General features: G+C 54.9%; 2 protein-coding genes across 2 annotated transcripts in view; both read right to left on the bottom strand.

Moving 5' to 3' along the window:
* The window catches only part of LOC109939978 (carboxypeptidase SOL1), a 28,831-nt gene extending 12,940 nt beyond the window's left edge, over window positions 1-15,891 (bottom strand). Inside the window, exons 1-9 of the mRNA XM_020538590.2 lie at window positions 15,751-15,891; window positions 2,739-2,796; window positions 2,526-2,621; window positions 1,566-1,596; window positions 1,422-1,478; window positions 856-951; window positions 388-510; window positions 173-277; window positions 36-82 (exon numbers count right to left, since the gene is read on the bottom strand). Of these exons, the coding sequence (XP_020394179.1) occupies window positions 36-82; window positions 173-277; window positions 388-510; window positions 856-951; window positions 1,422-1,478; window positions 1,566-1,596; window positions 2,526-2,614 (548 nt within the window). The 5' untranslated portion in view covers window positions 2,615-2,621; window positions 2,739-2,796; window positions 15,751-15,891. The remainder of the gene's footprint in view (window positions 1-35; window positions 83-172; window positions 278-387; window positions 511-855; window positions 952-1,421; window positions 1,479-1,565; window positions 1,597-2,525; window positions 2,622-2,738; window positions 2,797-15,750) is intronic.
* Window positions 15,892-16,746: 855 nt separating this feature from the next.
* LOC103628752 (uncharacterized) lies at window positions 16,747-18,391 on the bottom strand. Its single transcript, XM_023300164.1, has 3 exons — window positions 18,325-18,391; window positions 16,882-17,752; window positions 16,747-16,750 (listed from the first exon to the last, which is right to left on the bottom strand). Exons 1-3 carry the CDS (start codon window positions 18,389-18,391, stop codon window positions 16,747-16,749), a joined length of 942 nt encoding a protein of 313 aa, XP_023155932.1.
* Window positions 18,392-24,753: the final 6,362 nt, after the last annotated feature.

The following is a 24,753-nucleotide window of genomic DNA, read 5'->3' as shown; positions in this document are numbered from 1 at the left end:
TGAGAAACTTGAAATTAAGTAGAAGAAGAAATCACCTTGTGTCTCTAGTTCCATCCCATGGATAGTTGGCAACAAGAGCCCCCTGAAGAACAAAATCAAATAAGAGAAAACTATAGGATCTCATTTCAACAGGGTAGCTGATATTATAGCTACAGTACGTGAGAATAGTTACCCCATGCAAGCTAGCAGAAGCCGTGAAGTGTTCTTGCTTTACCCAATTCATAATGGCTCTAGTTTCAGGCTGTCTGTAGTCAATATCGTTGTTAACGGGGAAGAACTGTCAATTTCGGCTAGTGTCAATTGAATGGCTACAAGAAAAAATGAGTACAAAAAGGGAAGTAGAAGCTTCCATAAGGAAAAGAGGTGTAATGTAAAGAAGTAACTCACTTGGTCAGGAAAATCCCTGTTGAGATCAATATTGTTTGCATTACCACGCCATCTAAGAGCAAACCCATCAGGGTTCATTATCGGAAGTATATGAAGGTGCATGTTCTCAATAATGAGAGTTGCCTACAAAAATTAGTTCAGCTGCTGACCTTTCCCATATACAGTCAACCATTTTAACAGTTAATAAAAATATGTTGTGCTATACATCATAGTTACATGGAACACAGTATCTTAATGTTGAACAATATATTGGAAACTAAGTAAAAACAGTGTCCTTTAGAATTTCATTTCATATTTCAAATAACTTTCACGTGTTATTGTATTTGTAGCAAAAGTATGGTATCATCAGAACAACAACTCAATAAAAACAAAAAGTAGTTATTGCAAAGCTAAAAAATTACAAGAGATTGGCTATTGGTAAACTGCAGGGTGACCAAAGAGCAAGTAACAAAGAGGAATGTTGCTTACCAGTGAATCTTTCAGATAGTTATCACACAGACAATTTGCAAGATGCATAAGAACCTCTCTTCCAACAGGCTCATCACCATGAACATTTCCAATGAACTGCATGTGTACAACAACAACAAAGTATTTTAGTCCCAAGCAAGTTGATGTAGGCTAGAGTTGAAACCCAACAGAAACCACAAATCAAGGTTCAGGCACGTGGATAGTTGTTTTCCATTCGCTCCTATTCAACACTAAATCTTTGGGTATATTACATCCTTTTCAAAAATATGTGTTTAGTAACTGCCAATATGGCATTACATGATTGCATGTTTGCCACTGCAGAAATATGTGTTAAGTGTGAGCCTACGCTACTCCGTGCTCGAGATGTGGCATCATGGAAGTTGAATTCAAGAAAATGATGTAAGGCATTGCATTGCCATTGAACATAACTACCCTTTTAGACAAGGGTTAAACAAAAAAATAGAAGATCGACACAGGAAATCTCCAACCAAGAGTTTATTTCCACTGTCGAAATTACAAAAAAGGAAAGCCGCACTCAATAGCGTTAAGAAAATGTCACCACAAACCTTGAATGCTGGTTCAGATTCCCTTTGCCTGGGCTTGTCTGATATTTCAATCACCCACTACAAGAATAACCAGAAGTGTTCCCCAATGTGTAAATTTGATACTAAGAAAAACATACAAAAATGTAACCCAATTAAGTTACGTACCAATGGAAAATGATTCACACTCTTTCCAATGCTGATAGCAGGTTTGTGTTATCCCTCAAAGAGAGAAGAAATAAAATGTAAGTGAAGTGTGGACATATGAGAAAACTGGAGGGCACAAAATAAAGAAAGAAGCAGTGCACTTAAAAATGAGATAACCAAGGACAGTACAGAAGTTGTATAACAAACCAATAGAATAAAGAGATTGAAACCAAATTATTCTGTTACTCAGGAAATGCTTAAAAATGCTAATCATGGCCAATGAACATGGAACATTTCAACAATCTGAAGTAAAACCTACAGTTTTCTCCTCCAAAAACAATCTGAAGTAAAACAGAATTACTACATGTATCCTATGGATATAATTATGTTATAAGTTGGCGCTTCATGATTAGTTTTTTTTCAAAAAGCTACATGTTTCATTTTATCCATTTGTTGTTACCTATCAACATGACTGCATGCAATGTTGTTTCTCTCATGGTTGATAATGATTTTTAAATCCTTTATTTTTCTCGGAAGCGCAGGAGAGCTGCGCGTCATTATATTAAGAAGAAAGTGGTTAAGGTCCATGCCGGCCGTTACAAGATAAAACCACTTACGGTGGCCAAAAACAAGAATAAAAAATGGGGTCATACCTCATACGACTAAACAAATAATGGCGACCACATCGCTACTAAGGGGACCCTACAACCCTGGAGCCGGAGCCATAAGGAGAGACATGCTCTTAGCTCCAGCCTCCAGCCATCTCCCAAAGCTCCCTCTCCGCTCTCGCTCTCATGACGATGATGTCCATGCTGGGTCTTTGTCTGTCAAAAACGCAGTCGCTCCTGATCTTATATTACTACGGTACTACCCACCAATGACACAATCATTTACATGTCCTTAAAAACTGATGGTCTTAAAAGTTTGTTTAGAAGCTCCAAATGTAATTATCACAGAAGTAAAACATTATACATCGTGTACCTATACACCCTGGAGATATTGGAACAACGACTTCCAAAGGCATGTACAGCAGTCTCAAGCTCAGTGTTGCTCATATATCCACGGACCATTTCTTCTCTAAATGTATTTCAAAATCATACACAGCATAGTCAACCAATAACATCATCAGACTAAGACACACATTGTTTTCATTTTATACATCAAAAAACTTAAAAGGTCTAATTCTAAACATACGTGATCCGAGGCTTATCTTCAAGAAGTTTACGTGAAAATGGCTCGTGGGCTCCATCATCTGCACAGGGCGGACAAACAAAATTACAGATACGTAAGTAACTCCATAATTAAAATAGGCATGTATAAGCAAAATTGCAGAAACATACATCAATTTATTATGGAATATGAGTAATCAAACAGATAGACGCTGAGGTTAGCCAAGAACTCAAGATAAGAATAGCTTGATCAGATTAGAGAAGGGCATGGGTATGAATATGTTTTGGATGGAGCATGGACAAAATAAGCCACTACAAAACTCCAGCTTAATGATTCATCAAGCCATTACAAAAATGGTACCATTATTTTAATAAGCTAAATGCATGATGGGTTGTAGTCTTCAACAGTCAACACACGCATCAAGTATTGAAGAAATTCTAGCTCATCCCTGGCATCACCTCAATCAGCGATCCAAGGCACTAGACAATTCCATCTCTTATTTGAATCTGTGAATCCCTTCTTCGATTTGATTACGTCCGGTCTGCTTTGGCCCAGTAGTTTCGTATTACATCTTACTATAGCATGCTTTACTATCTGTGTTTGTGTGTAAGTTGTGTATCCGACTGATGTGAATCGGTTGTTTATTATTGAGAATGATCATTTGGATTGCACGAACAGTTATCTGTTTATTTCTTGCTGTCGGCGTTTCGAGACAGGGGGGTCCCTAAGCCGACGAGTGAGTGTGCTGCGTGCCCCAGCCCAGATGGGTCGAGCACGTGGGCGAGCGCGAAGGGGGGAGAGGCGAGGTGGCCGGAGTCGGGCGTGAGAGAGGTGGAAGTCCCGCGGCCTTCGTGTTCGTCCCGCGCCCAGGTCGGGTGCGCTTGCAGTAGGGGGGTTACAAGCGTCCACGCGGGTGAGGGAAGCGAGCGGCCCCAAGAGAGCGCCTGTCCCGTCCTCGGTCCCGCGCGGCCAACCTCTTCTAAGAAGGCCCTGGTCCTCCCTTTTATAGTCGTAAGGAGAGGATCCAGGTGTACAATGGGGGTGTAGCAGAGTGCTACGTGTCTAGCGGAGAGAGAGCTAGCGCCCTAGGTACATGCCAATGTGGCAGCCGGAGAGGTCTTGGCACCTTGCTGGCGTGATGTCGTGGCTGTCGGAGGAGCGACGGAGCCTGGCGGAGGGACAGCTGTTGGAGCGGTCGAGTCCTTGCTGACGTCGCCCTGCTTCCGTAAGAGAGCTGAGGGCCGTCGTCGTCACAGAGCTCGTGGAGCGCCATCATTGCCCATCCGGCAGAGCTGGCCGGATGGGACGCCGGTCTTGTTCTCCGTGACCCGAGTCGATTCGGGGTAGGACGATGATGGCGCTTCCTGTTGACGTGGCGGGCCTGTGCCCTAGGCAGGGTGACGTGGGGGCTCCTCCGAAGCCGAGGTCGAGTCTGTCTTCCGTTGCCGAGGCCGAGCCCGAGCCCCCGGGTCGGGCGAGGCGGAGATCGTTTGGCCGAGGCCAGGGCGGAGTCCGAGCCCTGGGGTCGGGCGAGGCGGAGTTTCGTCGTCTTCCGGGTCTTAGCCCGAGTCCGAGCCCTGGGGTCGGGCGGAGCGGAGTTCGCCGTCTTCCGGGTCTTAGCCCGAGTCCGAGCCCTGGGGTCGGGCGGAGCGGAGTTCGCCGTCTTCCGGGTCTTAGCCCGAGTCCGAGCCCTGGGGTCGGGCGGAGCAGAGTTCGCCGTCTTCCGGGTCTTAGCCCGAGTCCGAGCCCTGGGGTCGGGCGGAGCGGAGTTCGTCGTCTTCCGGGTCTTAGCCCGAGTCCGAGCCCTGGGGTCGGGCGGAGCGGAGTTCGCTATGGCGCCTTTGGCAAGGCCTGACTGCCTGTCAGACTCACTCTGTCGAGTGGCACTGCAGTCGGAGTGGTGCAGGCGGCGTTGTCCTTCTGTCAAACTGGTCAGTGGAGCGGTGGAGTGACGGCGGTCACTTCGGCTCTGCCGGGGGGCGCGTGTCAGGATAAAGGTGTCAGGCCACCTTTGCGTTAAATGCTCCTGCAACTTGGTCAGTCAGTGTGGCGATTTAGTCAGGGTTGCTTCTGAGCGAAGCCAAGGCCTCGGGCGAGCCGGTGGTGTGTCCGCCGTTAAAAGGGGGGCCTCGGGCGAGACGGAAGTCTCTCGAGGTCGGCTGCCCTCGGCCGAGGCTAGGCTCGGGTGAAGCGTGATCGAGTCACTCGTGTGGACTGATCCCTGACTTAATCGTACCCATCAGGCCTTTGCAGCTTTATGCTGATGGGGGTTACCAGCTGAGAATTAGGCGTCTTGAGGGTACCCCTAATTATGGTCCCCGACAGTAGCCCCCGAGCCTCGAAGGGAGTGTTAGCACTCGCTTGGAGGCTTTCGTCGCACTTTTTTGCAAGGGGACCAGCCTTTCTCGGTTGCATTTTTTCCGGTGGGTGCGCGCGAGCGCACCCGCCGGGTGTAGCCCCCGAGGCCTCGGAGGAGTGGTTACACTCCTTCGAGGTCTTAATGCCTTGCGTAATGCTTCGGCTGGTCTGGTCGTTCCCTCATGCGAACTGGTCGTAGCCCGGGTGCACGGTCGGGGCCCAAGCTCTCGGGCTGGTATGTTGACGCTGTCAACGGTTTGGCCGGAGCCGGTTTTGCGAGAGCAGCCCCCGAGCCTCTGCACAGGGTGAGAGGACGATCAGGGACAGACTCGGCTTTTTTACATACGCCCCTACGTCGCCTTTCCGCAAGGAGGAGGGGGGGAGAGCGCCATGTTACCCTCGATGGGCACCGAACATGGTGTCTCCGGTGAGCTGCAAGCGGGTAATCCGAGTGGACGTCCGTGCCCCGTTCGTTGGGGGTCGGCTAGGGGCCCAGAGGCACGCCCAAAAGTACCTGCGGGTGATTTGCCGGACCCGGTCCCCTGGCGACGGGGTCCGAGGGCTCGATGCCTCCCTCCGATGGGATTCCGTTACAAGATCGTTCCCGCTGGTCTCGGAAATGTCCTAGGGTACCTCGGGAGCGCAGCCCGAGCCTCGGTTATGTATCGAACGTACCCCTGGTCATCCCTCGCTCGGTGTCTGAGGCGACTGTGAACCCTTCGGGGGCCAGCCTTCGAACCCCTGATCAGTAATGGGCGCGGAGCCCGAGTAGCCTGAGGCGGCCATGGAACCCTTCGGGGGGCTGGCCTTCGAACCCCTGACCAGTAGTGGGTGTCGGGCCCACGCGATCTGAGGCGACTGTTGAACCCTTCGGAGGGCTAGTCTTCGAACACCTGATCAGTAGGGGGGGGCTCGGAGCCCGGTTCCTTCGCGGAGAAGGATCCTTTTCGGGGTATCCCCCTTTCCCGGTCCCTGTTGCAAGAGATAGAGAAAGAGGAAAAAGGAAAAGGATACGAAATCGAACGACGTGGCGTACCTTTTTTGACGCGGTTATTACGGCGAAGGCGAAGCGTCGCGCGCTTCTCCCGCCAGAGGCGCCGCGTGTCCCGCCGCGGAGTTAATGCGACGGGGCGAGTGGTTGGCGGGGCGGCCGTTGCGCGTGCGTGAGCCGTTCGAGGAACGGCTGTTTCGCTTCGCGCTTTTTGAATCCCGCGTCCGGTCCGGGCGGTGTGCTGGAAACGGTTTCGCCCTGGCCTTCATATACTTGAGAGGGGGTCCGGTGACGGTTCTTTGCTCTGCTCCCTTCTTTTCCCTTTAGGTTTTCGCAACCCGGGAAACTTTAGTCGGAGAAGAGAGAAAACCGCCCTCCCTGCCCCCCGCGCCGCCATCTCCTCCATTTTGGTGATGGCGGATCGAGTGACCATAATCCCCCCACGCGATCCGTGGCCCTTCTCCACGGTGACGGCGAGTGATCTGGAGGAGCTGGTCGGCGAGGGTTTGCTCCGCCCCCTCACCGACAAGCAGCGGCCAGAGTGGATTCCTCCCGTGGGCGGAGCCGCTCCGTCCCCACCGCCGGGGTACGTCGTGAGCTTCGTCTCCTTCCATGAGCGGGGATTTGGTGTGCCGACGGGCCGCTTTATGCGGGCCATCCTATTCCACTACGGGGTGGAGTTGCACAACATCTCCCCCAACTCCATCTCGCAGGCCGCTATCTTCGTAGCGGTATGCGAAGGGTACTTGGGGATCGCCCCTCATTGGGATTTGTGGACTCATCTCTTCCTCGCCGAGCCTTTCGCCTTGTTGACGGGGGAGAGGAGGATCCGTGCAGCGGTGCGGGCCGGCGGCTGCATTCTCTTGTTGAGGCAGTCGCGGGCGTTGCAGTACATTCCTGCCATTCTTGCGTCTTCGAACAAGGGGTGGCAGCGCCGGTGGTTCTACCTCCGGAATGACGGTGAGTTGCTCCCACCGTTCTCCCAGCGAGTAGTTACTGCTGCCACCGACGCCTGGCGCCACGGGACCCCGTACGAGAGGCAGAAGAATCTCGAACCCCTTCTCCAGGCCCTGAAGGAGTTGCGGGAGGGGGGACTTACCGCTGCGGAAGTGATCGCCGCTATCCACCATCGGAGGGTGCTTCCATTGGCGGAGCGGCGGCTGCCGCTCTGGGAGATGACCCCGGAAGCTGACTGGGAGGGCTCGCGAATGTCCCCTGATCCTCTCCCCTTCAACGCCCTCTAATGGCGGGTGTTGGCTGCGATGGGGAAGCCGGACCCTCACGCATACTCCCAGCTTCGGATGCGCCCCGACCAGGGGTGTGTAACTTTGGTGAGTGTTCGCTCCTTCCTTCTTCGTATATCGGGTCGCTCTGGGTCCTTATGATCGGGTTCCTTTCTCCCCTCCTTTTAGGATGTGGGGTGGCACAAACCCTCCCAGCCACGGGTCCCGGAGGACGCGGTGGACCGTGCAGCGCGGCGGGTCGCCGCGGAGGAGAAGAAGAAAAAGAAGGACGTGGAGAAGGCCCGGGCCCGCGAGCGGAGGCGGGCTCGGGACGCCTTGGAGAAGCGCCGTCGCCAGCAGGAGAGGGACGGACTCCCGAGGGAGCCGTCGCCGGAGACGCCCGACGACGATGATGACGATGATGATGATGAAGAGGATGACATGGCCGCCCGTCTCGGCCTCAGCCCCGGCTTGGGGTGTGGCCAGGAGCCGTCGAGCCAGCCCCCGAGCGGGCCGACTCCGTCAGCCCCCGAAGTCGGGGCGTCGGGCTCCCGACCCGAGGCACGGGGGCGAACCGAGAGGTCACCTGACCCCTCAGCCGGAGGAGCTGAGGCAGCTCCGGAGGTCCAGGCCAAGGCGTCTGTTCCCCAGGGGCCGCCGCTCGTGTCGGCGGCGCATGGGGGTGACCCTCAAGTCGTCGCGGCCGTGCCCGGGGAATCTGCTTCCCGGGCGCCCCAAACAAGGGTGGTGCCGAAGGTGCCGGCGAAGTGGACCTCGGCGGCTGTTTCGGGAGCCGGGATCCAGGAAGGCTCCCCCCAGGCGCGGTGGATCATGGCCCGAAGTGGGTGAGTATCTCGGAATGTCTTCGTCTTGGCTTCCCATTCATATGTCTCGGTCGTGATCTTTCTTTCCTCCTCTCTTTTTTTTTATATCCAGCAAGCGAAGTCATGGCCAGACCGACCTGGCACCCCGGAAGGCCCTCAAGACGGCGCCGGACTGTGTGGCCAGCGCCATTCAGCCGACCCTTTCGCGGGGTACTTCACCGCAGGGGGCTCGGGCGTCGCCAATCTCTGAGGAGCGGGCTCCCGAGGCCGGCTCTTCAGCCGAGGCGGCTATCGTGGTTGAGGAAGCGGCTGACGCCCACGTGGCCCTGAGGTCGCCTGTCGTGCCGGCCATGCCGGCGCCTGCCACCGTCGAGGTTGCCGCCGTCCCTGTCGAAGGGCGTCCAGTTGCCGCCAGCGTCGGGATGGCTGATGCGTCGGCGCCCAAGACCTCAGAAGAGGTGGGCGTGGACGCGCAATCCGTCCAGCCGGGTGACAGCCTCATCGCTGTGCGGCGGAGCCCCGAGGCCCGGCGCCCGTTGCTCCGATTCCGGACCCGCGAGGCCTCGGACCCTGTCTTCGTTCTTGATGATGAGCAGGAGGACCAGTCCTGGGGTGAGCTCCGCGAGTGTGCAGAGGCAACGGTGGGGTCGCTCCGGTCGTCGCTGGAGGTTTTCTGCAGAGACGTCCCCAAAATCCTCCAGGTAGCGGTTTCGGGCATACCTTTTTTCCTTCTGTGAGCGAGACACTCGTCGTGACGCCCTGTTTCCTTTCCCCAGGATCTGACGGACCGGAGCGCCGCCAAGTCGTCGTTCATCCGCCGCGAGGTTGATGTCTGGGGCTCGCTGCGATCCCTGAGGTCCTCGCTCGCTGGGGCTACCGCACGCCTTTCTCAGCAGGATGCCAAGGTGGCGGACCTCTAGCTGCTCTGCGCCGACCTGAGAGCCGAGGCGGCAGTAGCGCGTGCGGAGGCGCAACGGCAGCGATCGGAGCTCGTCCAGGTCGTCGAGGAACGGGACCGATCTCAGGGCCGGGCTGCCGAGGCCGAAAGCCGAGCCGAGACCCTCGCGGCTGACTTAGCCGCGGCCCAGGTCGCGGCCTCGGAGCATCGTGCCCGAGCCGGAGGTACGTCTTGGTCCTCCCTGGTTCTTGTTCTTGTCCGTTTCCTTTGCTTGTGCTTGAGGTATTTCTCCTGGTTGCTTGCAGAGCTTGAGTCCGTCCTTGACGAGTCCGCCAAGGCGCTTGCCGAGGCGCTTGCCGGAGCTGCCGAGCAGAGGGAGGCGGACCTCGCGGCCATGTCCGAGGCCGTCTCGGACTTTTATCGTGTCCTCGGCTCCGGCGACGTCCCTTCAGGAAGCTCCCCTCAGAGCCGCCTTCGAGCCTTGGGTGATCACGCGCGCGGTAGAGTCCGCGAAGCGCTACACCACGGCGTCAGGCGGGCCTTTGCCGTGCTTGCTTCCCACTATGTTGTGGACCTGGAGCGGGTTAGTGAGGGGTACTGTCTTCCTGACGAAGACGATGCTGCCCTAGCGGAGGTCCAGCGGCTTGACGCGGTCGCCGCGGGTCCGAGCGCGGTGCGGGCGGCCACCTTTGAGGCGGAGATCCTTCCCCCTGCGACGTCACCGGAGGCCGAGATGGACCCCACCGACGGCGAGGATGGAGCTGAGGGCGCGGCTCCTTCCCAAGGCGGCGCCTAATTCTCGTTTGAACAATTTCTTGTTGGATGTGCGTCTCACCGCGGCTGCTGAGGCCTGAACACTTTGTTTTTCTTGCATGAAGTCGTACTCTCCTTTCTTTCCATCTGCATGTTCGTCCTGGCTTGTCAATAATAGGGTGGCTTCTCGAGTTGGGCCATTCTTCGTGGCAGGTGATGAGTGAGGTATCCCTAACCCGGAGGCACGGGAGTTCCTCGGCTCAGTCGGCCTTGCCATTTACATGTACCCGCGTTCGCTCCTCGAGACCCTGCTTCTGACATAGCCGGGAGAACGCAAGAGGCCCCTTTTTTGATTGAAAATTTTTGACACGGAGAAGTATGCCCAATCTTGACGCCGAGGGGTTCCCCCTTTTTAGCCCCCGAGGGGGGGGTCGGGCTCTGCCGAGGCGAGGCCGACCCTTCCTTGATGACCGAGGCGCAGAGGCTGCCTGACGGATCGGGCTCCGGCCCGGATATCCAGCGAGTGCTTGGCGACATCCCTCGGTATGCCGGGCATGTCCGAGGGACTCCGCGCAAAGACGTCGGCGTTTGCGCGGAGAAAGTCGACGAGCACTGCTTCCTATTTGAGGTCGAGCCCGGAACCGATCCGGATCTGCTTGGTGGTGTCGCCACTGGAGTCGAGTGGGACGGCCTTAACAGTCTCCGCTGGCTCGAAGTTGCCGGCATGGCGCTTCACGTCTGGCACCTCCTTGGAGAGGTTCTCCAGGTCGGCGATGAGGGCCTCGGACTCGGCGAGGGCCTCGGCGTACTCCACGCACTCCACGTCGCATTCGAACGCGTGTTTGTACGTGGGGCCGACGGTGATGACCCCGTTGGGGCCCGGCATCTTGAGCTTCAGGTAGGTGTAGTTGGGGACGGCCATGAACTTCGCGTAGCATGGCCTCCCTAGTACGGCGTGGTAGGTTCCTCGGAACCCGACCACCTCGAACGTCAGGGTCTCCCTTCGGAAGTTGGAGGGCGTCCCGAAGCAGACGGGGAGGTCGAGTCGTCCGAGGGGCTGGACGCGCTTCCCAGGGATGATCCCGTGGAAGGGCGCAGCGCCTGCTCGGACGGAGGACAGATCGACGCGCAGGAGCTTGAGGGTCTCGGCGTAGATGATGTTGAGGCAGCTGCCCCCATCCATCAGGACCTTGGTGAGCCTGACGTTGCCGACAACGGGGTCGACGACGAGCGGGTATTTCCCCGGGCTCGGCACATGGTCGGGGTGGTCGGCCTGGTCGAAGGTGATGGGCTTGTCGGACCAGTCAAGGTAGACTGGCGCCGCCACCTTCACCGAGCAAACCTCCCGGCGCTCTTGCTTGCGATGCCGAGCCGAGGCATTCGCCGCATGCCCTCCGTAGATCATGAAGCAGTCGCGGACCTCGGGGAATTCTCCTGCTTGGTGATCTTCGTTCTTGTCGTCGTCGCGGGCCCTGCCACCCTCGGCGGGTGGCCCGGTCCTGTGGAAGTGACGCCGAAGCATAACGCACTCCTCGAGGGTGTGCTTGACGGGCCCCTGATGGTAGGGGCACGGCTCCTTGAGCATCTTGTCGAAGAGGTTTGCACCTCCGGGGGGCTTCCGAGGGTTCTTGTACTCGGCGGCGGCGACAAGGTCCGCGTCAGCGGCGTCGCGTTTCGATTGCGACTTCTTCTTGCCTTTCTTCTTGGCGCCGCGCGGAGCAGACGCCTCGGGAGCCTCTTCCGATGGGCGGCCCTGGGGCTGCTTGTCCTTTCGGAAGATAGCCTCGACCGCCTCCTGGCCAGAGGCGAACTTGGTGGCGATGTCCATCAGCTCGCTCGCCCTGGTGGGGGTCTTGCGACCCAGCTTGCTCACCAGGTCGCGGCAAGTGGTGCCGGCGAGGAACGCGCCGATGACATCCGAGTCGGTGATGTTGGGCAGCTCGGTGCGCTGCTTCGAGAATCGCCGGATGTAGTCCCAGAGCGACTCCCCCGGCTGTTGCCGGCAGCTTCGAAGGTCCCAGGAATTCCCGGGGCGCACGTATGTGCCCTGGAAATTGCCGGCGAAGGCTTGGACCAAGTCGTCCCAGTTGGAGATCTGCCCCGGAGGCAGGTGCTCCAACCAGGCGCGAGCAGTGTCGGAGAGGAACAGGGGGAGGTTACGGATGATGAGGTTGTCGTCGTCCGTCCCACCCAGTTGGCAGGCAAGGCGGTAGTCCGCGAGCCACAGTTCCGGTCTCGTTTCCCCCGAGTACTTTGTGATAGTAGTCGGGGGTCGGAACCGGGTCGGGAATGGCGCCCGTCGGATGGCCCGACTGAAGGCCTGCGGACCGGGTGGTTCGGGCGAGGGACTCCGATCCTCCCCGCTGTCGTAGCGCCCCCCACGCCTGGGGTGGTAGCCTCGGCGCACCCTTTCGTCGAGGTGGGCCCGACGGTCGCGTCGATGGTGCTCGTTGCCGAGGTGGCCCGGGGCCGCAGGCGCGGTGTTACGCGTGCGCCCGGTGTAGACCGAGGCTTCCAGCATGAATCGGGAAGTCACGGCATGAGGTTCCGAGGGATATCCCTGCCTTCGGGAGGCAGTGCTCTCGGCCCGTCGGGCCGCAGCGCCTTCCAGGAGATTCTTGAGCTCTCCCTGGATTCGCCGACCCTCGGTGGTTGATGGCTCCGGCATCGCGCGGAGGAGCATCGCTCCGGTTGCCAGGTTCTGACCAACCCCACTGGATGCGGGCGGCGGCCTGACCCTGACATCGTTGGCGACGCGGTGCTGGAGACCTTGGGGCAGGTGACGTATTTCTCTGGCCAGGGGTTGGCCCGCCCATACCTGCCCGACGTCCCGACGGATCGGCTCAAGCGCTCCTGTTCCCTCGTTGAGCCTGGCCTGCGCCTCGCGGACTTGCTCGAGTTGTGGGTCGTAACCCCCCGCCGGAGCGGGGACCACAGCTAGCTCCCGTGGGATGTCGGCGCGAGGCACCGGCCTAGGAAGATCACCGTCCTCCGGCATGCCGAGATGGTTGCCTTCGGAGGGATCCCCTAGCTCGATGTGGAAACATTCGCGGCTTGGGCCGCAGCTCTCGTCGTCAAGGCTGCGGCTTCCGTCGGAACAGTCGGAGAGGCAGTAGTCACATGCGGTGATGAAGTCCCGCATGGCACTAGGGTTGCCAAGTCCGGAGAAATCCCAACAGATGCTGGGATCGTCATCTTCCTCGGACCCGGAGGGCCCGTAGGTTGAGACGTCCGTCAACCGGTCCCAAGGCGACCGCATACGAAACCCCAGTGGGGTTGCACTCGCCTCAATGAGAGTGCCCGCCAAAGCGAGGTCGCTTGGCGGGTTGAGGCCGAGTCGAAATGACGTAAGATGGGAGTTAGTCGGTACCTTTTGGTCGACGAGGAGCGACGTAGTCACATCGGGGACTGGTTGCACCATCATCTCAGGTACGAGGGCGACGTCCTGCAGGCTTTCCGCGAGCGCGCTGGCGTCGTCTTCTTGCTCGGGATCAGCGTGTCGCGGGGGGACGGTGCCTGCCTCCGTCTCGAACGCGAGGTCGACGCCCGGCGTGCCTTCCGTCGGGGCGTCGGGGGCGTCGATTCGCTCGACGGCCAACGAAGCGCGGCCTCCCGCTTGGCCTTGATGGCCCCGCCTCCTCCTCCGTTGGCGGGGGAGAAAACGGAGCGAGCTCGAATGTTGTTCTTCCACCACGCGGGGAAGGTGTCGTCGATTCCGCCGCCGGCGGGCGGGTTGTCGGCCGCCATTGTCGTTGTCGCGCGGCGGTGGAAGAAGTATCATGCCGTAGCTGCCGTCGAAGGACATGAACTCAAGAGTCCCGAAACGAAGCACCGTCCCGGGCCGGAGAGGTTGCTGGAGACTGCCCATCTGGAGCTTGACGGGGAGCTGTTCGTCAGCACGCAGCGTGCCCCTACCTGGCGCGCCAACTGTCGGCGTTTCGAGACAGGGGGGTCCCTAAGCCGACGAGTGAGTGTGCTGCGTGCCCCAGCCCAGATGGGTCGAGCGCGTGGGCGAGCGCGAAGGGGGGAGAGGCGAGGTGGCCGGAGTCGGGCGTGAGAGAGGTGGAAGTCCCGCGGCCTTCGTGTTCGTCCCGCGCCCAGGTCGGGTGCGCTTGCAGTAGGGGGGTTACAAGCGTCCACGCGGGTGAGGGAAGCGAGCGGCCCCAAGAGAGCGCCTGTCCCGTCCTCGGTCCCGCGCGGCCAACCTCTTCTAAGAAGGCCCTGGTCCTCCCTTTTATAGTCGTAAGGAGAGGATCCAGGTGTACAATGGGGGGTGTAGCAGAGTGCTACGTGTCTAGCGGAGAGAGAGCTAGCGCCCTAGGTACATGCCAATGTGGCAGCCGGAGAGGTCTTGGCACCTTGCTGGCGTGATGTCGTGGCTGTCGGAGGAGCGACGGAGCCTGGCGGAGGGACAGCTGTTGGAGCGGTCGAGTCCTTGCTGACGTCGCCCTGCTTCCGTAAGAGAGCTGAGGGCCGCCGTCGTCACAGAGCTCGTGGAGCGCCATCATTGCCCATCCGGCGGAGCTGGCCGGATGGGACGCCGGTCTTGTTCTCCGTGACCCGAGTCGATTCGGGGTAGGACGATGATGGCGCTTCCTGTTGACGTGGCGGGCCTGTGCCCTAGGCAGGGTGACGTGGGGGCTCCTCCGAAGCCGAGGTCGAGTCTGTCTTCCGTTGCCGAGGCCGAGCCCGAGCCCCCGGGTCGGGCGAGGCGGAGATCGTTTGACCGAGGCCAGGGCGGAGTCCGAGCCCTGGGGTCGGGCGAGGCGGAGTTTCGTCGTCTTCCGGGTCTTAGCCCGAGTCCGAGCCCTGGGGTCGGGCGGAGCGGAGTTCGCCGTCTTCCGGGTCTTAGCCCGAGTCCGAGCCCTGGGGTCGGGCGGAGCGGAGTTCGCCGTCTTCCGGGTCTTAGCCCGAGTCCGAGCCCTGGGGTCGGGCGGAGCGGAGTTCGCCGTCTTCCGGGTCTTAGCCCGAGACCGAGCCCTGGGGTCGGGCGGAGCGGAGTTCGTCGTCTTCCGGGTCTTAGCCCGAGTCCGAGTCCTGGGGTCGGGCGGAGCGGAGTTCGCTATGGCGCCTTTGGCAAGGCCTGACTGCCTGTCAGACTCACTCTGTCGAGTGGCACTGCAGTCGGAGTGGCGCAGGCGGCGCTGTCCTTCTGTCAGACTGGTCAGTGGAGCGGTGGAGTGACGGCGGTCACTTCGGCTCTGCCGGGGGGCGCGTGTCAGGATAAAGGTGTCAGACCACCTTTGCGTTAAATGCTCCTGCAACTTGGTCAGTCAGTGTGGCGATTTAGTCAGGGTTGCTTCTGAGCGAAGCCAAGGCCTCGGGCGAGCCGGTGGTGTGTCCGCCGTTAAAAGGGGGGCCTCGGGCGAGACGGAAGTCTCTCGAGGTCGGCTGCCCTCGGCCGAGGCTAGGCTCGGGTGAAACGTGATCGAGTCACTCGTGTGGACTGATCCCTGACTTAATCGTACCCATCAGGCCTTTGCAGCTTTATGCTGATGGGGGTTACCAGCTGAGAATTAGGCGTCTTGAGGGTACCCCTAATTATGGTCCCCGACACTTGCTGTTCTATTTTTGTTTGTATGCATGTTTTATTTGGTTCCCCTCTGCAAACCTTCCAATTTGGCTTCCATAGAAATAATCTGGTTAGTTTTTTTCTATCTGATATGAGAATTGAGTGTTCCATAGCCTATAAACACTCGATTCTGTTATCTGTCCAGTTTCGAGTGTTTTAAAGCCATCTGACAGTCGGGTGTAAGATGCTTTTGAAACACTCGAGTTGAGAGTAGAGAAAGTAAAAAAATCCCTATAGACCCCCACCAGACAAGCTGCCGGATGCGCAGTGCCCGAGTCTCCCAAGTGGGACACCCACACCACCGCTTCACACGGATGGGGGACGGTTATGAGTTCCAACCGCACCATCACGCCCCCATTGCAATGCATATCCAACCCCGACATCACAGACACAAAGGGAAAGAGGAGGGAGAGAAACCTGACGGATCGTGGCTGGTGTCCTCCTTGATGGCCTCGCCATGGTCGGCTAAGCATGGTGCCAGATCTATGGAGCCGATGAGCACCACCTTGAAGAGGCGCAGAAGGTGACCTCCGTGGGCGCCGTGCCCGTCGGCATCCTGAGCGAGGATTCGCAAGCTGTCGTGAAATTCTCATCGCCCCTTCCTTCCTTCCTGCTCCTCGCCAAATTGCCGAGACGCCGACTACCTCGCGCTCCCATAGATTTGGTAGAATAGGTGTCGGTGGCCTCGAACGTGCAGTGGTAGAGGCTTCTGCGGTGGCGGCGACGAAGGAGAAGGGGGAGCGAGCAGTGTCCGCGGGCGCGGTGTCTGTGTGCTGGGGCTCGGGTTCCGAGGAACCCTAGCCGCCGCGCGATGGCGTCTTACAGGCCGTACGCACCGTCGCCTCCGCAGGGCGGCTACCCGCCGCAGATGAATCCGTACACGCCGCCGCCGCCGCAGGTGCCCTACAACAGGATGCCGGCGCCGCCCTACCACGCTGGGCCCCGCCCCCGCCGCCACCCGGTCCGCCGCCACCTCACCAACCGTAGTTCAATTTCGGTCCCGGGCCTCCGCACCGCAGCAGCACCCGCGACGGCTTCAGGGCGCAATGGCTTCGGGGCTGGTGGGCAGGATCGAGGAGTGGGACTGTTGTGTGGGATCGGACGGTTTAGATCAGAGAAGCATAGAACGGACGGTTGAGATTGTCTAACGGCAGAACGCAAGGAGGCAAGCTACCCTTGCGTTCTTAATAAGTAGTATAGATTTGACAGATCAGGGACAGATTCCTGACCGAACTAACAAACTACTAAGAGCATCTCCAAGAAACTAGCTAAATAGCTTGTCAAGCTAAATTTTAGCTACTTAATAGCAAAATACCTCTCCAACAGGCTAGCCATTTAACTTGACAAGCTATCCGGCTCTATAAATTAACTCTCTCACTAGCCAAATTTGGCTAGCAAATCTCGCTAGCCAAGCTAACTTACATGTTAGAGAGTCTGTTGGAATGAGATGTTATATTTAAAGTTTAATATTTATAAAGTGACAAATAAAGAGTCAAATAAAGAGTCAAAAATAAAGAGTCTTTTGGTTTTGGAGATGCTCTAACATACCAAAGCAGGATTAGTACGAACAAAGCCGCCATTTTAAAGACTCGAGTCGAAGAAGGCGGAGAGGCCGCGGTGACTTCCTGGCTACCGCCGTCGGGCGCCGGCGAGGAGCCGTCGTCTTCCTCGTTGGGGACGTCATACTCCAACTCCGAGTCGCCGCCCTCCTCGCTGGTGACGTCATCATACCCCGACTCCGAGTCGTCGCAATCATCCTCGTCGTCCCAGTAGTCCTGTTCCACCGGCACCGGCGCCCGGCAGTAGGGGCATGTCGGGTACACGGCTGTCCAGCGGTCCAGGCACCTGCGGTGGAACGTGTGGTTGCACGCCAGCTTCACTGACGTGGGTCCGTCGACCAGGTACTCCTTGTAGCATATGGCGCACTCCCCGACGACCGCGCCGGGCGGCAGCTCCTCGTCCTCGTCGTCCACGGACGCGCCGGCCTCCACGGTGATCGCCACTGCCTTGTAGAACGAGTTGCTGGAGACCGACAGGTGGATGAACTCCTCCACGCTGGGCACGCACTCCAGGGGCAGCCCCGCGGCCGTGACCATCGGCTCCACTCGCTGGAGCTGTCTGACGAAGTCGCCGGTGGAGCACGTGAAGCGGCGGGTCAGCTGGGCGGCAACGGCTGATGCCGGCGTCGGGGCCTCGCTCTGCTGCGGCAGCTTATTGAGGAAGTCGATGGTGATCGGCGGGATGCGGTCCAGCCAGGCATTGCCCGGGGTGCAGTCGATGACGGTGTTGAGGTGGAGCGCCATGCCGGGGCACGGCAGCGCGGTGAGCTGGATGTTTAAGGAGTAGCTCCCGTCCGGCCCGTGGGCGTAGGTGTAGCGAGGACGCATGGACATGGTTACGGCTGCGGCCTGCGGCGGGCCTGATCGATCGAGTTGCGGTAGTTTTTTTTTTTTTATATAGAGGCACTAGTATACGGGGTTTTTGAAACAACGACAGACGTTCTATGTATTTATATAGATGAGACCAGTAGGATGTACATGTTCGTTCGTGCCATGGGCGGACCAGTCGGGTTTGGGTAGGAGTAGGATATCTTTGTAATCGCTGTTAGAGAATATTGTTCGGTTGGAGGTAAATTGAGAAAGATTGGAATTCGGTTAGAGGTGAATTGAGGAAGATTGGAATCCCTCCTCAATCCTGGGGTTCAGGTTTAGGTTAGTTATAAGAGCCTGCGATGAGACCAGTACGTAGGACATGTTAAGCTCTTATAACTAACCTATAATCTCTTTTGATCTCTATCTTTTGGTGGTTAGTTTAGAATAAGATTAAATTTTTCTCTGATGTGTTTGGTTGTAATGACAGGACGGAACGATCTCTCAAATAAGATGTTTGGTTTAAGATTAAGGATTGAGACAATGTTATCCTCCCTCAAAATGGGAGGCGAGAGAGGCGTCAGGGGCCGAACGCTTCAATCCAATTACATTCACATACTACCCTCGAGCACATCGAGAATAATGGCGCAAGAAGTCTCCTTCATCATTCCTTCCTCCTCGATTCCCATTACCGAGAAGCTTACCCACACAAATTATGTGCTATGGCATGCTCAGATTATGCCTGCGATTCCCGCTGCTCAACTTGAAGGATTCCTCACCGGCGATGAGAAGAAGCCTCTCGCCCACAGTTGGCACCAAGACCGGCGACTACACCGAATCCGGAGTTCGCTCGTTGGATTACTCGAGATCAAGCCATGCTAGTAGGCTACCTCCTATCATCTTTGTCAAGAGAGGTGCTTATTGGAGTTGCGACGCTCCCGTCGTCTACTGAAGTATGGAATGCTCTCGCCGCAACGTATGTGTCAAGAACGCGAGCCAGATCTATCGACATGCGCATCACGCTGGCAACCACCAAGGAAGGTGCTTATACTAGGACAGAATTTTATACCAAGATGAAAATTTATGTTGATGATATGACTGGTTGTAATATCCAAAGTTTAGGGGAAATAAAGAAATTTTTTATTATTATGTGATTATATGAAATTCTTGTTTATTTAATTCCATAGCTATAAGTATAGGTGTATATTCGAGCCGTCCAGCCCGGTCCAAGCCCGAAAAAGCCCTGCACAGTTGAATTTCGGACCGGCCTGTAACTATTACGTGTCGTGCCGGCCCAGCCCATGGGCTTAGCCCGTGGTCCGGCACGTTATTGGTTAAACATGTCGGGCTTATTTCTGGCGGCCCGAAATTGTAAGAAACCTGAAATCCAAATTTTGGCTCGAAATTCGCATAGGGTCCAAAATTCTTATCAAAGCCCAAAATTTACATCAAAGCCTAAAATTCACAACAAAGCCCGAAATTCAAAACAAATGTATCATTTAGTAGATATTAAAATTTCAAGCTTTATAATTAAAAAAACCAAAGAATACAAAACCAATGGGTGGTTAACAACTCATCTCCATGATTAAACATGCGGCTAGCTAAATTGGAGTGAACCATTTCCATGATTAGAAGCGAATGACCAAATGAATATGGGTCTTTTCGTGCCTATAAATGGGCTATTTCGTGCCTCCGTGAACGGCCCATAATCGTACCCGCCTGTGCTCGTAACTATTTTATATTGTAGATTGTTCACATATTAGAGTTTGAAATAGGAGGTAAGACAGTGAGTTTGCCGAAAATTTTCTAAGAAACTCTCACCTTCCCCGCTCGCTTCAGCTTGAAGCTGCAGTAGCTGGCTTTTCTCTCTCTCCGTAAACATTGTGATCATCAGCTTTTTCTTACTTCAACCGAATACACAGGTAGTTACCGTCATTGACTCATGGTCAATATCTAGACCCCATACATGGGAAAAGATTAGCTTCAAAGGAGCTTTAGAATGACTTATAGACATAGGATATGGTAGCTGATGTGCCTTGGCACGAAGGCAAGCATCACATATATATTGCCTCTTTATTGTCTAAAGAAGAACATAGAAGATTGTTTACCTAATGGATCGAAATAGAATCTCGCTAGAGGGGTGGCCTAATATGTGATGCATCGATCAGGAGTCAGCTTGACTACTGGAAGAAGGAGCTTCTAAGCATGTGGCGACAAGTGAGGCAAAGGATACAGACCAGCCTATATGGTTCGCGCAGCAGGACCTTCTTTAGTTACCTGGTCCTTGATCAGGAAAAATGAGTATTTAATTCAATGAAGATGTTATTATCAAGAGTGAATTTATGAATAGAGATGATTTGTTTATGTGTATGAGGAACATAAAGAACATTATTAAGATGGAGAGTCGAAAGGAGGCGGGTATAACATATTCACCAATGTGGTTAATATCCATTTGGTGCACAGACTTGATCAACACCATTGTAGCGCCCATGAGTGGTTAGTTGTTCTAACTCGTCGGTAATGTGGTATATAGCCCCAATATCTAGGTACTAATTAGGATCATTTTGTTGAACATTGGTGACTGCAGCAGCAACACGAGGATTGGGAACAAAATCTTCATCAAACATGTGCCACTCCCGATTACTCCAATCTTTGAATATTCAGATGTGCATGTTGGCCCAACCTATGGCCATACAATTCCCACAAACCTCAATACCATTCCTTACAATGTCTCTTTCTTGGTTACAGTAACTTGCACAAAGGCTATAAGTGCTTAGATATATCCACTGAACGAGTCTACATTAGTCGTGGTGATGTTTTTGATGAGGCTCTCTTTCCTTTCTCTGTCGTGCACTCCACTACTGATGCTAAGTACACATATGAACTTTTATTACTTGCTAAACAAGATCCAATCCATACAGATTCACTTGGGGTTAATGATTCATTAGTACCAAGTTTATTTCATGCATATGTGGTCTAACGATTTTTCGCAGCCATAGAAGATCCTAGGAACCCAATCTACGTCGTCTTTCTCCCAGGTGTCATCAGCTGACATGCTTGTGTCTTCTCCAGTGGGATCTACGCCGACGCCGATAGCACCTCACGATGTGCGGGGCACGGCCGCTCCAACCTTGCCACGTGGCGCCCTGTCTCTACCTGCATTCGACACCACGAGTCCACGATGGACTAGCCCCTCAATGATTCTAGCATAGACTTCTGCACATGCAGCTGCTCTGGAATTTGCACATCCAACGTCATAATCCCCGGTATGTGCGCCCATTACTCTGTGCACCCGACTTCATTTTGGTATTCGCTGCCCCAAAAATATTCTCTGATGGCACCATACGGTATGGTCTTCAATCTATGTCTGATACTGAGCCTCCTAATTTAAAAGTAGCATTATTTGACCCCCATCGGAAAGCTGCAATAGATTCTGAATTTTCTACTTTACTTCGAAACAAAACTTGGTACTTGGTTCCTCCAACATCTGGTTGTAATTTGATTGATTCCAAATGGTTTAACAAAATTAAACACATGGTAGGTGTCGATGTTTGTGTCCGACCGCACACCTGGGTACCCTCGTGGTGCTTTTGGGTAGGACGGTGTTGTAGATCGTAACTCGATGGTTCGCGCTTGGGCACGAGAGAGAGACAAGCAGATTTCAGTAAGTTCGGGTCGCTTTGAGGAGCGTAATACCCTACTTCCTGGGTTGGCTTTGTATGTGAGTGGTATTACAGGTGGTGTCTACCGAGCTGTGAGATGCTAATGATATGAAAATGGAGGGCATCCCCCTTGGCCTTATATACACGTCCGTAGGGTGCTTCCCGCGTACATGTTGATCATACTTTTCCTGCTTGTCTCCTAGTTAATAGCAAACAACCTTCACTGTCCCAAGGAAAACCCGGCGCCTCCGCTCCGAGCTATCTCCGGTGTTTGAGGATGTCGGGCGCGAGAAAAACGAACGACCTCAACACGATCATGCCCAACCCGCGACTAGTCCGGGCGTGGGCCCAACACGCTCCTGGGTCGGCTCGCTTCCATCGTTTCCCTTTGCCCGGCCCACGACGGGATGTCGTCACAGAGGGGCGACTGTCATGTGGCCCCGGACGAAGTTTTCACCCCCGAGTGGACCCAGGGGATATTCGCCCCCACAGCAGGTGACTCAATTGATCACTACTCATGAAGTACGCATAAATGACAATAACAAAAGCAGCATCTTGATTGACAAGCGATGTTCTCTAATCCACATGTTCCATATAATTCATAGCAAGAATGGAAAAGGCATGGCTCATATAACATCATAACAACAAAAGGCAGTGCTCATATAACATAATGAAACATCATCGACTAGGACATGCGCTTAGATACAACATCGAATCAACATATCTGCATACAGGCAGGGACATGAATTATATGCATCACACTAGAGAACAAAGGAAGTAGAGCAACAAGAAAAAGAGGAAACTTTCAACGTTGGCATAGGTCTCGAGCGAGAATCGCACAAGGGGGTCTCAACTTGATGGAACAAGTTAGGAGGACGGTGGATCTACACAAGGAGCGAGGAAATACATGCAAATAACAGATCTACAAATCATTAAACAAGAGGAATAAAACTTGCCTTTTCCAAGTCAGACCGAGCCAGAAAAACATAGATCGAACCCTACAAATGAGCAAATCCAGCATGCCTTCATAAAATACCCATGGAAATCACAAGACCTAAGGCGGATTTTAAGGTTACCTCCACTGTTTCTCAAGAACCCTAGTTGAATCGACCACAGACCCTACATAAATGCAACAAATCGAGAGGAAAGAGGAAACACAAACAAATGTTAGGAGAAAGCATAGATCTTGCACAACCCAAACAGGAAGAGGGGAACCGCACGACGCATCGCATGCTCTCACAGGAGAGGAAGCTCGGAGTCAAGGAAGAAAGGAGGAGGAGAGAGGAAAGAGCAGAGAAGACGAGAGAGCACATAGAGGAAGATGAAGGGGCGACAGAGGGTTGCGGTGGCGCAGAGGGCTACAAATACCCAACGAGTGCACAAAAGGGAGGTGGTAACCCTGGACCTTCCCGCACGACCGCGCCTGCATCGTGGGAGCCGTATTTTGGAACCCGCGCTCGTCCCCTCGCGTTCGCCACGAGCCAAGACAAGAAGAAACGAAAGCCACTGGCGTTTCCAAGCTACCAGGCTTAGAAGGGAGGAATGCATACAAGAATGTGCTCTCTAGATGTAGTGCAGGCAACCAAACTACTGAGACCTGCATCTGATGGACTAGCTGAACTGAATGCAACCAGTCAAACGCAACCTAAGGCTATCTCTAGCATAGCGTGTATATAATCATGCAAAATAATGTTTTATATTGTAGATTGTTCACATATTAGACATTGAAATAGGAGGTAAGACAGTGAGTTCGCTGAAGATTGTCTAAGAAACTCTCGCCGCGATTCCCCGTTCGCTTGAGCTTGAAGCTGCAGCAGCTGCCTTTTTTCTCTCCGTAAACACTGTGGCTGCAGCAGCAGTAGCAACTTTTTCTTGCTGTCGAGCATATAGGTGTACATTTGGGCCGGGCCTGATGGGATGGCTCGAAGCACGAAAAAAGCATGGCCCAGGCACGACCCGACCCGAAATATTTTAGTGCCGGGCCAGCACGACCCGATATATCGGGCCGGGTTTAGGCCGAGGTCGCGACCCATGGGCGGACACGAGTGAAAGGGAATTAGGCTTACACCTAGTTCCTAATTGATTTTGGTGGTTGAATTGCCCAACACAAATAAATTGGACTAACTAGTTTGCTCTAGTCTATAAGTTATACAGGTGCCAAAGGTTCACACTTAGCAAATAAAAAGACCAAGAAATGGGTTCAACAAAAGAGAGCAAGGGATAACCGAAGGCTGCCCTGGTCTGGCGCACCGGACTGTCCGGTGCGCCACCGGACAGTGTCCGGTGCACCAGGGGACTCCAAGCCAAACTCTTCACCTTCGGGAAAACTCAGAAGCGCTCCACTATAATTCACCGGACTGTCCGGTGTACACCGGACAGTGTCCGGTGCTCCAGAGGAGAGCGAGTCTGAACTCGCCAGCTTCGGGAATCTGCTCCGCTATAATTCACCGGACATGTCCGGTGCACACCGGACTGTCCGGTGAGCCAGCGGAGCAACGGCTACTTCGCGCCAACGGTCACCTGCAGAAGCAATTAATGCGCGCCAGAGCGCGCAGAAGTCAGGCACGCGCGAAGTGGCGCACCGGACACTCTACAGTACATGTCCGGTGTGCCACCGGACATCCAGGCGGGCCCAGCAGTCAGAGCTCCAACGGTCGGAACCCAACGGCCTGGTGACGTGGCTGGCGCACCGGACAGCGTCCGGTGGCGCACCGGACTGTCCGATGCGCCATGCGACAGACAGCCTCCACCAAACGGCTAGTTTGGTGGTTGGGGTTATAAATACCCCCAACCACCCCACATTCAAGACATCCAAGTTTTCCACCTTCCAACTACTTACAAGAGCTAGGCATTCAATACAAAACACACCCAAGTGATCAAATCCTCTCCCAATTCCACAAAAGCTTTAGTGTTAAGTGAGAGTGATTTGTTGTGTTCTTTTGAGCTCTTGCGCTTGGATTGCTTTCTTCTTTCTCATTCTTTCTTGAGATCAATACTCACTTGTAACCGAGGCAAGAGACACCAATTGTGTGGTGGTCCTTGCGGGGAAGTTTTGTTCCCGGTTGATTTGAGAAGAGAAAGCTCACTCGGTCCGAGGGACCGTTTGAGAGAGGGAAGGGGTTGAAAAGACCCGACCTTTGTGGCCTCCTCAACGGGGAGTAGGTTTGCGAGAACCGAACCTCGGTAAAACAAATCTGCGTGTCACACTCTTTATTCGCTTGCGATTTGTTTTGCACCCTCTCTCGCGGACTCGATTATATTTCTAACGCTAACCCGGCTTGTAGTTGTGATTAACTTTGTAAATTTCAGTTTCGCCCTATTCACCCCCCCTCTAGGCGACTTTCAATTGGTATCAGAGGCCGGTGCTTCATTAGAGCCTAACCGCTCGA

This window comes from Zea mays, chromosome 5 (genome assembly GCF_902167145.1).
Source record: "Zea mays cultivar B73 chromosome 5, Zm-B73-REFERENCE-NAM-5.0, whole genome shotgun sequence".
NCBI classification, from domain to species: Eukaryota; Viridiplantae; Streptophyta; class Magnoliopsida; order Poales; family Poaceae; genus Zea; species Zea mays.
This window is presented reverse-complemented; position numbering and strand designations above follow the sequence as displayed.

What these genes read in the sequence shown, in the direction of transcription:
- LOC103628752 (XM_023300164.1), bottom strand. Translation starts at nt 18,391, where the DNA reads ATGGGAATCGAGGAGGAAGGAATGATGAAGGAGACTTCTTGCGCCATT. An exon ending in TATTCTCGATGTGCTCGAGG is followed by an intron (nt 17,753 to 18,324) that starts GTAGTATGTGAA and finishes TCGATCGATCAG; the next exon opens with GCCCGCCGCAGGCCGCAGCC.